Source organism: Mus pahari, chromosome 9 (genome assembly GCF_900095145.1).
Source record: "Mus pahari chromosome 9, PAHARI_EIJ_v1.1, whole genome shotgun sequence".
In the NCBI taxonomy this organism is placed as follows: Eukaryota; Metazoa; Chordata; class Mammalia; order Rodentia; family Muridae; genus Mus; species Mus pahari.
In genome coordinates, this window is record NC_034598.1 from 90072768 (window position 1) to 90086706 (window position 13939).

General features: G+C 44.5%; 1 protein-coding gene across 8 annotated transcripts in view; it reads right to left on the bottom strand.

Moving 5' to 3' along the window:
- Positions 1–6: 6 nt before the first annotated feature.
- The window catches only part of Ric8b (RIC8 guanine nucleotide exchange factor B), a 100444-nt gene continuing 86511 nt past the window's right edge, over positions 7–13939 (bottom strand). For 4 of the 8 annotated variants that reach the window (XM_029542183.1, XM_021204863.2, XM_021204860.2 and 1 more), the window contains one exon: positions 7–686. In XM_029542183.1, coding sequence (XP_029398043.1) covers positions 575–686 — 112 coding nt within the window. In that variant the 3' untranslated portion in view covers positions 7–574. Of the gene's footprint in view, positions 687–6744; positions 7303–11142; positions 11227–13939 lie in introns of those variants that run through there. The other 4 variants (XM_029542182.1, XM_021204862.2, XM_029542181.1 and 1 more) reach the window with 4 other exon arrangements.

Below are 13939 nucleotides of genomic sequence, written 5' to 3' on the forward strand. Positions count from 1 at the left end.
TGTGTGTGTGTGTGTGTGTGTGTGTGTGTGTGTGTGTGTGTTTCCACATTTGTATAAAACTGAAATGAAGGGTAGGGCTGGGCTTACGGAGCAGCTGCCTGGCTTCTGTTCAGTCAGTGCTGATCTAAGGAGTCACTTGCCTCAGCCCTTATTTATCAGCTCCTCGGGCTCTCATGGGCCCCAGGTCGCTGGAGAGACTCAGAAGGGGCAGTTTACACGGGTGGGTGGAAGGACACGCTGAATCTTCGGCTAGGAATACTGGCAACAAGACTGCCAGATTTGACCAGGGCTGCTTGCCGAGTGAAGTCCCATACTCTGTCCTGGCGCAATGGGATGGCTGCTTCTGCTTCTAGCCCCGCAACTCTGCCTAACTGCAGCTCTGTATGAATGCCTCAATGTTGCAGAAAACACAGGATTACCTCTTAAATATGCTGGATTCCCAATGAGTAAACCAGTTAATGTGTTTCTAGCCAAAGCGAGGGCATAAACGTTTTAGAGAAAAAGATTCCCCTGGAGCTACAGAGAAAAGATGCTGATAAAAGCCATATTGAGAGTGGAGCAGGTGACGATGCTTTCAGTCTGTGTCTGAGCTGGTCTCTTCGATGACAGAATACTGGCTGAGTGCTTCCTCCAAAGGCGTTATTGTCCCGTCAGGTTTTAGTCCCATTGGTTTAAGCAACTCCTCTCTAGAAAAAGAGATAAAAGAAAGAGAAAAAAAGTATTCACCAACATCACACACACACCCTCCCCCGCCCAAATCCATAGCCTTTTAAAAAGAGAAGTCTTTAAAAACCAAAGTATTTTCTCTTGAGCTCTCTGTGTATTTGTACCAGAAAGATGAAAGGGGCATGGAGAAAGAGGGACATGAAAGGCTTCATTCACACAAGCCAAACCTAAGCCAATTAAAGGAGGAGAAGTCAAGGCCCAAATGCGCTCAGGACAAGGAGCAGGTCTCTTTGGGTTTGAATAATTAACTTTATTTTCCTCTCGTGGATCTGTTTTGTCTTAGAGAAGCTGACACTCCAGCGTTTCACCTGCTCCTCTCAGAACTAAAGGCACGTTTCATTTAGCGGAGTCAGTGGTCAGGCTTGGGTCGCTGCCATCGTCTCTGACTCACAAACACTTGTTGGTTCACTCAAACCAGTCGGGTTTCCCCAAGTCCTCCTCCCCCCTCTCTCTCTTTCTCTTCATTTAAAACACCATTGCTTTTGTTTGTGGCAGTTTAATTATGGGATTGACAGCCATTTTAATCTCTTCAAAGCACCCCAACTGTCTCTCTTCACCTAATCCAATTGTATCCACTCCACAAGTTACAGCCTCATCTAAGATGATTAATTATTGATTAAGCCAATCAAAAAGCACCAGGAAAGACTTATTGAATCTTTTCATAGGCCTTACTTATTACGTGGAGATTGTGACGATTGTACCTATTGAGTTGCTAGCACCAATCCTTCCACTCCCAATAGGCTTGCAGTGCACATGAGGACTGTCAAAGGCTCAGGAGCCGCTTAACACTCATTTCTCATGGAAATGGGCATCACTGCCCGAGAACATGATGCAGCAGCTGTAATGTTGGTGGCTGTGGGGTGAGGGGAACATGGTACTTACTCCCCTCTGCTTCTTGCTACTGTCTTTTCGGGCAGCACAAAGAAGGCTTCCCTCCTGGGAAAGGGCAGCCATACCACTGTGTTGGGGAGGCGAGTTTAGCTCAGTGCTGGGTTAAAACAACAGGAGCCTAAGCAAGGAGCCCTGGCTAGCATCAGAGGGTAACTTCTGAGGCCAGCGTCTGTCTGGGAAACGCGGATGGCTGCCTGGCTAGCTAAACTGAGGCTCCTGCATGTTGTATGTAGGCAACAGGAGCAGAGTCATACAGCTTTAAGTTGGAGGACACCTCAGAGATCATTTAGTCCAACTCCCCTCTTTAAAAGGAGGCAGAGTGACTTACCCAAGGCCACTCAGAGGTGGAGCTGGGCCTGGGACAGGTCTCCCACATCCCAGCCCAGGGCTGTCTGCAGTAAATCCTGTGTCAGCTGACTGCTCTGAGTGCAGGGAAGGCAGCTGAGCCCACTGCTCAGCACCTACCTGAAAGGAGCTGCCACCTGCTGGGCAGAAGGGGAAGGACAGGGCAGGTGCTGCCCCGGATGAATGGCTGAAAGGTCCTAAAGAATTACAAATGGAACCCCAAAAGTGGCTCCTGAGAAGAAGCAGGGTCACACTCCTTGGGGGAGGCAGAGAAGGCACCACAGACAAGAGAGCCTGTGCCAAGCAAAGGAGTCTGAGCCAGGTCCCATCATCTTGTGTGACTGTGCCAGCTCACCTTTTCTGCTCTGTTCTTGTGAGGCTGGACAAGGGACCAGCGTTTAGGGAAGAAGTGAGGGGCAAGAGGTAAAGGGTAACTTGAAAGTAAGGAGCTTAGCATCTACCCTGTACAATGTCTATTGGTTCACACCCTCTGCGAGTGGTGTGCTAGCGTCGCTGGAGCGGTGGCAGGCAGGTAAGGCATTAGGAGGTCACTGTAATGGTGTATGGAGGAGGAGAGAAAGATGGACTATTGCTGAGGCAGGGGAAAGGCAGGTGTGGAAGGGGCTGGAGAAGGTGAGGAGAAGAGCATCCCTGTGGCTCCAGGGTGGGTACTAAGGACACAGCACTACCTACAGAGCCAGACACAGGTACTAAGGACACAGCACTACCTACAGAGCCAGACACGGGTACTAAGGACACAGCACTACCTATAGAGCCAGACACAGGTACTAAGGACACAGCACTACCTACAGAGCCAGACACAGGTACTAAGGACACAGCACTACCTACAGAGCCAGACACAGGTANACAGAGCCAGACACAGGTACTAAGGACACAGCACTACCTACAGAGCCAGACACAGGTACTAAGGACACAGCACTACCTACAGAGCCAGACACAGGAAACTGCACTATTTTCCAGGACACAAAGAATATCAGCTGCCTTTGTGGCAAGCATATTGAAATGCCAGTGGAGAGCCATCAGCAATTCTCTAGCCCAGGCTCAATTTAAGAGTTCGTATTTTCTCGTTCTGCCTGTGATGCGGAACTTTGTGATACTGAATATGATAACTGATGCAAAGCATGGGGACATGTGCTGGAAACGGCACACGGAAGGATAAGAAGATTCTAGGGCTAAAGGTGACAAGGGGTGGTGCACATCTGTAAAAACAAGAGCCTGGCTCAAAAGGCCAAAAACCCAAACCCAAGCCCAAACCCAAGCCAACCAAACTGAAACACAGAACGTAACCCACCCAATGGCCTGGTTTAAAGTTGTTGGTAACTGTAGGCTATGAGGTTTGGGAGGGCTGGATGGTGAGGAGAAGTACCAGAGAGGCGGGGCCTAGCAAAGTCACGGCATACCTGCCAGCACTACCACAATTTGACCTCCACAGTAACAGGAACAGTCAACACTGGGGCTAGTGACCAGTGTGAGCTACCCAGCTACCATCTTGCCATCCCAGGAAGAGTACTCCAAATCAAGTTTGTTACCTTTATTACTACCCTTTAGTCCAACTCTATAATTGGGAACAATGACTCACACAGCTTCATGATCAAATTATAAGAGTTAATTTATAGAACAAAGGTCACCCGTCTTTAAATTCTCACATATGAACTATTCCCAAGCATTTTGGTACACACCCTGTATCACCCTTCCATTAAAATGGAAGCTCCTCAGAAGGCATGGATTATTTCCTTTCCCACACGGCTCCATGCAATGCTTGTGCCTACTGATATTTCTGTAGGAAGGGCATCAGTGAAACTTGGCCAGAGTCATGCATTCATGCAAATAAATTCAGACAGCAATGTGATGTTGTGTGAAGAGCAAAAAAACTGTAAGTTAGGAAGTCTGAAGTCCAGATTCCTCCACTTACCAGCCGTGTAACCTTGGGCATGTCTCCGAGTCTTACTTTCCACATCTGTGAAATGGGGGTCATGATAATACTAGCTCTGCCTACTTCCCAGTGATGACGTAAGAAGTCCTAACCCAGCAGTGGCAGCAACAACTGCAACAGTATAGACCTAAGGGCCCTGTAACTGTAGAGGACTCAAGTGTTTACTGTGGGGGAATGAAAGGCACAGAGAGGTCTGGAAGCCAGACCTGGGTTCTAATGCTAGAACTATATAGCGCATTAACTGGAAGACCTTGAAAACTCTCAATTTTGATTTTATTTTCTATAACACTGGATCAGGATCTCATTAAGTGGTAGAGCAGCTGGGATATATTCTTGTTCTTTATGCGTTTACAGAAAGCTTTCCCTTCCCGATTGAATGGTGGTGGGGGAGGGAAGGTAATGGTCCCTGTCCTCAAGAAGCTTCAGTCAACAGTTTGGAACACACACACACACACACACACACACACACACACACACACACAACAATACTGAAAGAATTACAGAACAGCAGATCAACAAGCTTAAGATGATCGACAAGCAGTGCCCTGCCTTCCTGAGCCTTACAGCCCATCTGTATACGCCATTTGTTCAAGGAGCTGTCTTGTCCTGTGGGGGAGCAGGAATGGATCATATGATAGTTTGTGACTGCTTTACCTACCAACCCTGGGTTGCTTCTCATACTCTCTGACTAATTCTCTCTTCTTCTCTATCCAGGACTCTGGCGGATTCACTACTGGAGACTCACTGCTGACAGCTTAGTGCACACTCAAGTTATCTGTCATTTCACTGTCAGCTGTTTGTGTTCATGTCAGTAAGCTATGGACAGAGAGTCAGAACCTATTTATCAACACCACAACAATGCTCCGTCACCATTGTATGGCGATGCACAAGCAGGTGGGACACAGGAGGAAAGACATTACTACAGGCTCCTTGCAGGAGGTAGACTCGGGGACACACTGTAATTAATGGCAGTGAAAAGACACAGTGTTATAGTGGGAGAGGCATCCAAGAGGCAGAATTAGTCAGGCAGAGGCACAAAAGCAAGAGTTAGTTATGTGCAGGACTGGCAAGCAGGTTGGCTCAGCTGAGGAAAAGGAAAAAGAAAGCTCAAAAGTGCTGCGAGGCATGGAGGGCTAGATCCCGGGCGGGTGGGCGCTAAGGCTGACGAGCTGCACCGAGTCCAGGGGATCGCTGTCTCCTATTTCAAGAGCCACTGTCCATATTTAAGAGTGTTCATTAAAAATAAGCACTACTAAAAGCTTTGATATCTACAAACAACACTGCTCTGACATGCTAGGGAAAGTCTGTTCTGTGCTTTAGTCAGTCTTAGTGTCCTCTGTGTTATAGCACGGTGCCTGAGAGAGCAGAGCCTCAGTTAAGCATGTGAACTGCATTTAGCTGGCCTTCTTACAGAAGTCATATATCTGGAGGCTCCTCACAGCTAAGCCATTTACTAGACTGGCTAAACCTGAGAGCAGATTGGCTTTCATCATCAAGATGTATAGATTCAGGAAAGGATTACTAATCTTCAGGAAAGCCTGCTATAGACTCAAGAAAGGATTATTAATCCACAGGAGGTCATGTTACAGAAGAAGGAAATCCAGAGGAACCCTTCCCAAGGATGTACTGAGGGCAGAGAGCCATGTCTTCTCAGGCTGGGATTTCCATCTAGGACAGAGCACACAGTGGGTGCTTGGTAAATGTTTGCCAAAAGGGCAGAGTACATGGCTGCGGCCTAAATGGAGAATGGCAGAGGACTGTGTGTCAAAAAGCATTCCCTAGGCTGTACAGCTTTCATGATGCGTCACCGTCATCAGATGATGCTGATGGCCCAGCAGAAGTCAACCACCCTTTGTACAGGCTCAGCTTCTTGTGCCTGAGACATTAGGAGTTCTAGATTCTAGCTTCGAATCTTCTACTAGTCTGTTACAAGTCCTTGGGCAAGCCATTTGCCTCTGAGCTACAATATGTATGTGTGTGTGTGGGGGGGGGGTGGACAAGATGATCCCCAATACTCTATACTAATGTTAAGAATAAGTATCAGGCTACTAATAATTTTGAATCACTTAAAAAGCTACTGGGGTTTTAAGACACTCAAAATCACTATCCTACTCAAGACACTCTAACCCTAACGGTCAGTGCAGCACCTGCCTGTCATATAGCACGACCACAAGCCTTTTCTGCAATCTGCCAGCAGGTGATTAAATGATTACTAAAGCAATGGCAAGTACCACACACAGGATCCAGATGGCGTCACGCCCTTCGCTGAGCCTTTTTATGAAGAGTTACCATTGGCCCTAAATTTATGACGGTTCTCTCTAAAAACTGATGGTCGGGTATCCAATAAACATCTTGTTTGAAATGTGTATCAGGATTAAGATATTCACATAGCAACAACTGCTTCATACTTACCTTCAATGCTATATACAGGCCTTAACACAGTTAAGACTGCCCCCGTTATCACCAAAAAGTACAGTGATGTCTACTGGATAAAGAGCCCATTCTAGGCACTGTGACAGTATCATGGCGGGCTTCTCATCTGATCAGGCATCTGGCCAGGGGAGAGATAAGCCTCCAAGAATGTTCAACTGGAACGAAACATCATTTAGAAATTTGATCTTACTAAACGATAAGGAATCATAGTCTATAAGGGTGTGGCCAGGCAAGAGGACACAGATAAAGCACGTCCAAGAAAAGAAACCCTATTTTGCCCCAGGCTAACCCTTGGGACTGCCAATGGAAACCAAAATAATAATAACAATAGTAATAATAATAATTAATAATAATAAAAAGAAAAAGCAAAAGATTCTTAAATCTAGGGGTGGGAACTTACAGAATTTAAACATACTTAAAATTTTCTGTTCTGTATAATATTTTTTCCCAGATATATTTTAACATCTTCCTGTTGGTGTGATACTCTGTGATAGCTCCTTGGAACTGTAGAGATGGTCACACTGTTTTAGGGCTTCAAGTTCCTATGTGACTCGCCCAGCAGTGACGGTCAGTATCAGGGCTCAGACAGTAACATGCCCAACTGCACAATGGGGAATAGGTCAGATGTGTATGTGGAACACCTGACTTGACCTGGAAGCCAGAGAATACTCTTGCCCACAGCACATGTGTTGTGCAGGATAAACAAAGCATTCGATTCAAGTGCACTTGTGAAAGCAGGGCACAATCACGCAGTTGGTAAAAACACATCCTTGTTTCCCACTTGCACATCTCCCAAGAGTCCCTTCAAATTTACCTATACGAGTTTCAGCTTCCCGCTTGCCACTTAGCTTGATAACGACTCAAAAATCATTCCCTTGTTTTCAAGGGCTCTTCTTTCTTGTCTGCTCTGTGTACTACAGGGCAGTATTGACACATGGAATTAATGACAGGGTCTGTAATGAAACAACAATCATGCAAACACCAGTCTGCTCTTTTGATAAAACAGCATGTTAGAGACCTATTCACCTCCCTCTAATTGAGTACTACATAATAGTTCCGATCCTTTTGTGTGACATATTTTGTTCTATGATTAGAGAAGAGGAAAAAGGGGGAACCTATGAAGCACTGCCTCCTTTAATCACCCTGATTAATTCTTGTTTTAATGAGGGTGCTGCTATTTAGTCATGTTCTGCTACATTTTTGTTTTGTTGACTTCTGTTCAATGTATAACAAAACCCGAGACAGGATAATTGGGAGCCGTTACTTTGGCACTGGGATTCCTGTTCTTAATGTGAGGTTGGCCTGGAAAAAGAGCCCTGACATGTTAAATTAGCCATTTCATATTTAATTCGTTTTCGCCTTTGGAAGGTGGGATGAGACATTAGTATATAAATGAAGTATTTTAATGAACATAAAATGCCTATGGGGATAGATCCACTGATAGCCCAGAGGGCGTGGCTCTGCAGTGAGGAGTCACAAGCCTCTAAAGTGCACTGGGTTCTTCCTCACTGCTGGTAACCACTCTTAATGCAGGAGTCACATAACTATGTGGGATGCTGGGAGTGTGGTGGCCTTTGGTGTGGCCACTGCTTCTTCACTCTTCATCTATGGCTTACTAGTACAACTGGTTAAACTGGTTAATCATTCACCAGGGCATCTACTGAGGAGAAATAATGCAAATGGTAGCTTTCCCACAGCAAATGAAAGGTCTTCCAACTGCATCTTAATAAATAATTCTGAGACCTTCCACTTAGCCCTCACCATTGCAGTCTAGGACAGGGCACCATGGGGAAAGTAAAATGAGCTGGGTAAATATGTCAATCCCAAGATAAAAGGACATGGGTACGGCTCATACTACCATGCCCTTTCACTTTATAGTGGGATTGGGAATGGCCTAAAGCTTCCCCCAGGGAAGCTATTTTAAAGTTAAGATTTAGCAGTGTGATGACATGTAAGAATTTGTTAAGTTACCACATTAATTCTTTGAAAAACAATGACAAAACCCAGCTATAACAAAACATGGTAGAACTTCTACTGTCTCCACATCGAGCAGTTACTTAACAATGAGCCGATTCTTGGTGTGGAATAGGAAATGGAGTGTGGGTTGGATCTGCACACTCTGTGTAGTCTGCCAAGGTAAGCATGCTCACTGTTGGGCTCTGGTGCTTTGTGCTTACTTAAAACTTACATCTCATTTAAAAATAATCAGACTGACAAACTGCTCAGAGTTGTTGGTAATTTTTCAAAATAGTGTGTTCCAGAGGGTGTCATTTTAATGCCTGTTCTTAAGTCAGACACTTAAGCTCTGATGGCTCACTCCTTAACAACATACCCCCTATCCTATTTAGCTGACAAGATTGTCTTAATGATCAACAGGGTACACATATGGAAGTATTTTTTACATTTTGAAGCACTGAGTTAGCTTTTGATTATTCTCATTTCTGTTAGAAGATAGCATGCAAAGCTTCTAAAATTCTGCTATGGTCTCATGTTAGATAGCACAGTTAAGGACACGTTAGAGGATGAGGTTAGGGAGAGTGTAGAAAGAACACATCTAGTTCTATCCTAAGTAATGGCATTCTTTATTACTTCTTGGTAACATCCTTAGAAAACTCTTTTACTCTGCTGTCCAGGTTAACAAGATTACCGAGGGAGGCAGTGTGCACTTCGAGGTGAGCAGCACAGACACCCACTCTGACACATGCTCCCAATCAGAGGAGAAAGGTGACTGAGGATGGTCAGTATTTTATCTCCTTTTGCTAGTTGTCAAACGCCATTTCAGCTTGTGCTTTAGCCAATCACTCAGTGACTTTCAGTAGTGAATATGAAGGGTACATGACATCCTACTAAGGTGTCTGGCCACTGAGACAGTCCCCTATAACCTAAAGATGTATAGAATCAGGCTTCTCAGAAATAATCCCCTCTTGTTCCTGTATGGGTGTGCCGGTATACAAAGCACCAAGCTGCTTCCTCAGCTGAGTTTTCATGGAGTCTTAATGATGGAGAACAGTGCTCTACGTCAGAAATATGAGGCAAGCCGCCATGTAAGCTACACACTGATAGTCAATGTCCAACTAAGGAAAGGAAAATTAAGGTAAAATTGACTTCAGTTTAATTCAGTATGTAAATTGGTCTTTTAAATTCATAACCTACTACATAATTACTAAGATGCGTTCTAGTCTCTGCTTCTCTGTAGAGGACATCCTGATTTGAATTAACCACACTTCAAGCACTCAGCAGTTCACACAAAGGACAGTGCAGACCCAAAGGAGCTTCTGTCTTAAGATTAAGACCTTTGAACCTTAAGATCTTTGGTGCCTACAGTAGGTCTTACAATGCTTTAAAAAGGTGGGTTATATTTCTGAAATGCACCCAAAAAGTATATCCTAGACTAACTCTTCAAAGGCATGTGCAATTACAGGTTTTGCTATTTTTGTAAGATGAGCAATAGGATTTATTTACACTGCAAAAAGTCATGTGTCTCTTACTTTCTAGATGTAAATCGATCATAATTGTCTGATTTAAAAAAGTAATCTCTTGATTCAAGAGTACTATCCCATATTTGATGCCAGCACTAAGAACCCCAGGTCCCACACATCAGCATGGTGGGTGGGAGGCACAGTTGGTGGCCAGGGTGTGGATAAGTGCTGGCAGAACAGGCACTGTTTATTTATTGACATACAACTTAAAGCAGTTTATGCTGGATAAGCAAACGGACAAGTGCCTCATTAAACAGCTCTAGGTAAGCAAACGGACAAGCGCCCCATTAAACAGCTCTAGGTAAGCAAATGGACAAGCGCCGCATTAAACAGCTCTAGAGTGGAAGTAGTCTGCTTTCAACTAAGGACACAAAGGGACAGGAGGGGTAGAAACAACTGTAATTAAGAAGTCCTTGCCCTTGGTCAGCATGGCTGATGGCATTGTTACAGTGTGAGTGTGCTGTCGCTGGGTAAGACAGCTGTGCCAGGCACACGGGACTGGCTACCTGCAGCCACCATTCTAGTCCTCTGCTTGAGTGCAGGGGTTTATTTTTGCATTCAAAGTCTGAGAAGGAGAGAGGAGGTGGAGAGGCAGGCATGTTATGTCAAATGATGTTTTCTGTAACCTTATACCTTCTGTAACCTTGACTGCTAAATATCATACTTATTTTAGATTAAAGAACTTCATACCACTTATTCAAGTTAGTTAGCCATGGCCCACATTTCTTTATAGTATTCCTTTAAAGCCTCTACTTTGATAAAGTTTGGCCAAGAAATGGAAATAACAACTACACTCTGAAGCTGTGAATCCTGCAGGTTATTCTATAGAGAAAATAAAACCAAACCAAACCAAACCAACCAAACAAAAAAAAAACCCAATCTTCCGATCTGGGGTGAGCCATTTCCATTTTCATCCTCACACACTTGGGAAGCATAGGATACAAGGCACTGACCCTGCTCTGCAGGATAGGATAGCTGTTACAGGGTTTCCTAGCTTTGAGACCCTCCAGGTGCACTGCCATCTCCACATGAGGAATAGAAACATCTAACAAAGACATGGTCTTTATGTTAAGCAAATCAAGACTCACTGAGAATGCTACTTAGTCAACCCACATGTCTTCTGATGGCTAACCTCCTCACCACCTTCCCAAGTCCAGCTGACATAAAGATACCGAGGGCACTTCCCTTAAGGACGTGGCATGTCTACACGAAGGCAAAATGGAAATGTGACCTCAAGCTTCACAATAGTAATTTTACACTTTTGTCACATCTAAACCCTACAGAGGCTCAGGAACAGGACTTGGCATGACCAACCTTAGTCATCACTTTGGTAAGAGCTTTGGCACGGGCCACTGTGGCTAACCACCATCCTGGTGCAGGTCCTTCACATCTGCTCTCCTACGGATGAAAAAAGGAAGTGTCTAGTGTCCATGCCTCGGCCACGCCACCTCCAATCCATCCTCTACTCACATGCCCTTCCTTGACAGTGCAAGAGAGACTGCTGAGAGGATGACTAAGAAGTGTTCTGGCAAACACTCTGACAGACAGACATAGTAACGCAGTGGACAGAGCAAAGGCCTAGAGTTCTGGACAATGAAGTTCCTAGTCTCATTTTAGCATGGAGCTGGAGAGAGCGCATCAGTGATAGCTTTGTAAACCATCAAGAGAAAATGGATTTTCAGCAGCCATCAGCTTGGACATGTTCTAGGCATTTCTGTGGTCCTTGAATTTCCCACTGGTCAATGAGGTTTAATACACTGCTTGAGCTCTTAGAAGAAAGATCCAGTATATGAAGTCTGAAGACTTAAAAGGATGAAGTCTCTCTCCCTACAATAAAAGGTCATTTCCATTTCTCTCTAGAGTGACGTCTTCAACATGATGAGCAGTCCACAAGTCACTTCCTTTTCCTAGGAAGACTCCCTGAACCTTTCAGACAGAATGAACTGCTCCTTTCCCCTGGGGCACACAGTTCAGCATAGACCCTGATTGTCACCATTTCTACTTTGTATTCTGGAATAAACTATACAGCCATTTCTCCCACCAGAGTATCAGCTTTCCAAAGCTTGAAACTGTCTTGTCTCACTCACCTTCAAATCTCCCTTGCCCTCCTAGCTCATTGTCCTGCGCGTGGGAGCTGCTTAGTAAATGCTCCTTGGACAGTACTGAACTTAAAGTCTACTTGGTTGTATGGCATCTTAATTTTTTCTTATTTTATCAAAAATAAGAAAAAGTGAAAAGAGAAATGAAGCTTAAGACTAATGACTAATATAGCACAGGGAACATGAAGACAAATGAAGAATGGCTTCGTTCTTTGCACACTTGCTCTGGAAAGCCTACTGCTGACCTTCCCAGAGCTGTCATTGTCATTAGTGAGACCAGTGTTAGCAAGCACACACAGGCAGGCAGACAGTGTAAAACCCACCACATAGCATGCAAAATGTCAACACGACTTAGGACTGTCCTCAAGTTTACTTTCACTTCGACTTTTTAACAGCAAAATAGGAACCATCAAAGCCAACACAAGACACACTAGCTCTGTTTATGCATGCGGAAATCAGTATCACCTTCAGCTGGGTGCTTCTTAGGCAATGCACATCTTCCTTGAGACAGGGTAAGTCAGGTGCAACTTGGGCATTTCAGCATTGGTGTTTTAAGTGCTTACTTATTGGTAGCTTCTAAAATATGTATAAGATATGGAGATTTGTCTGAGATTAAAAAGAGAAGGGCCTCTTAGTCTTATGTGAATTAACAGGGTACCTCCTGAAATTGGTGATGGTGCAGTGAATAAGCTAAGTACCCAGATTACATCGCATTATCTCGGGCAGTTTGTTCCTCATTTTCTGTGTTTTGTGCTTGGGTATTTTCATGCAGGTTAAAATGGGTCACCAATACAGCACCCATGATAGCTCTCAGCAACTCCTATTGTCACAACAAGAAATTTATACTATGTGAATGATCTAGTGCTAAAACACGAATATGCTCAGAACCCAGGGCCTGTACTTTAGCACCGAGCTCTTTCCCCAGCTACCAGATGATTTTATCTTTAAATATTCACACGGCTCATTATTCTGCTTAATATAAGTCTGTTCAAGTAACAGTCTCTATGACTGCTTATTAATTCCTCCTGGGAAAGAACTTGTTGTAAACAATGTTAAGGAGAATGTCTTCTGAACAGGGTAAGCGCAGCTGTAAACTCCAATGCTGGGAAGGGACAAATACTCAGGAATAGGGCAGCCAGCAAGTTCTAGAATAGATAATAAAGCTACCTGCTTTTAACCAGCTTCTACACATTAGCACTGCCACTGAAGAAAGCCTACCTAAGACTAGAGTGTGTCAAAACAGCCGTGTCTGCTCCAATGCTGTCAACCCACAGTCTGTCCAGTTCCCAGCATAGCTAAGCCCCCTGCTACAAATGTATCTATCCCGTGCTTCCCCATCAGACCCGCCCTGCCAGGGCTGTTCTACTCCAATTGTTATTCCTCTTGATGGATGATTATGTGTTGTGTGGAAAATGAGATGAGCAGAAGAGATCCACAGTTACATGATGGCTGTGCTGTCACCAACACAAAGAACCACTCACTCAGTTATAACTCCCAGGCAACAGTGGCTCAATGCATGACTAGAGAGTAAGGCAGCCCATCTAAGCCTGCAGGGACCATATTCTAGTAACTCCTCAAAAGGCTAGTGTGGATTAGCAGATCTTGATTTAGTTATCTACAATACGGATTATTTGGAAAGGAAGGAGATGTGAAGCGAGAGGAGAGGGGCAGATGGCTTTGGAATCCCTAATTTAGTAAAAGTGCCTGCTTTAAAGAAAAAAGTCCTTCATTTGAGCTATTTCTTTTTACTTCTTCCTGTTACATAGATGACATTTTAGAATTCTTGGTTTCAGCAGCAACTCAAAAAGCAATACTGCAAACTTGCACATTAAAAGGGAAAGGAGAAAAAGCGCACCATGGTTTCAAACAAATTCCAAAACAGACTGAAACAAAAATACAAGCAGCGGCAAAATCCCTGAGCCTATCTCGCAGCATCCTCTTGAAGACAGGGATGTTAGTTGGTTAATGTCACAGCCACCTCTAGCTCGGCCCTGCCTCGACACTGAGTGTTG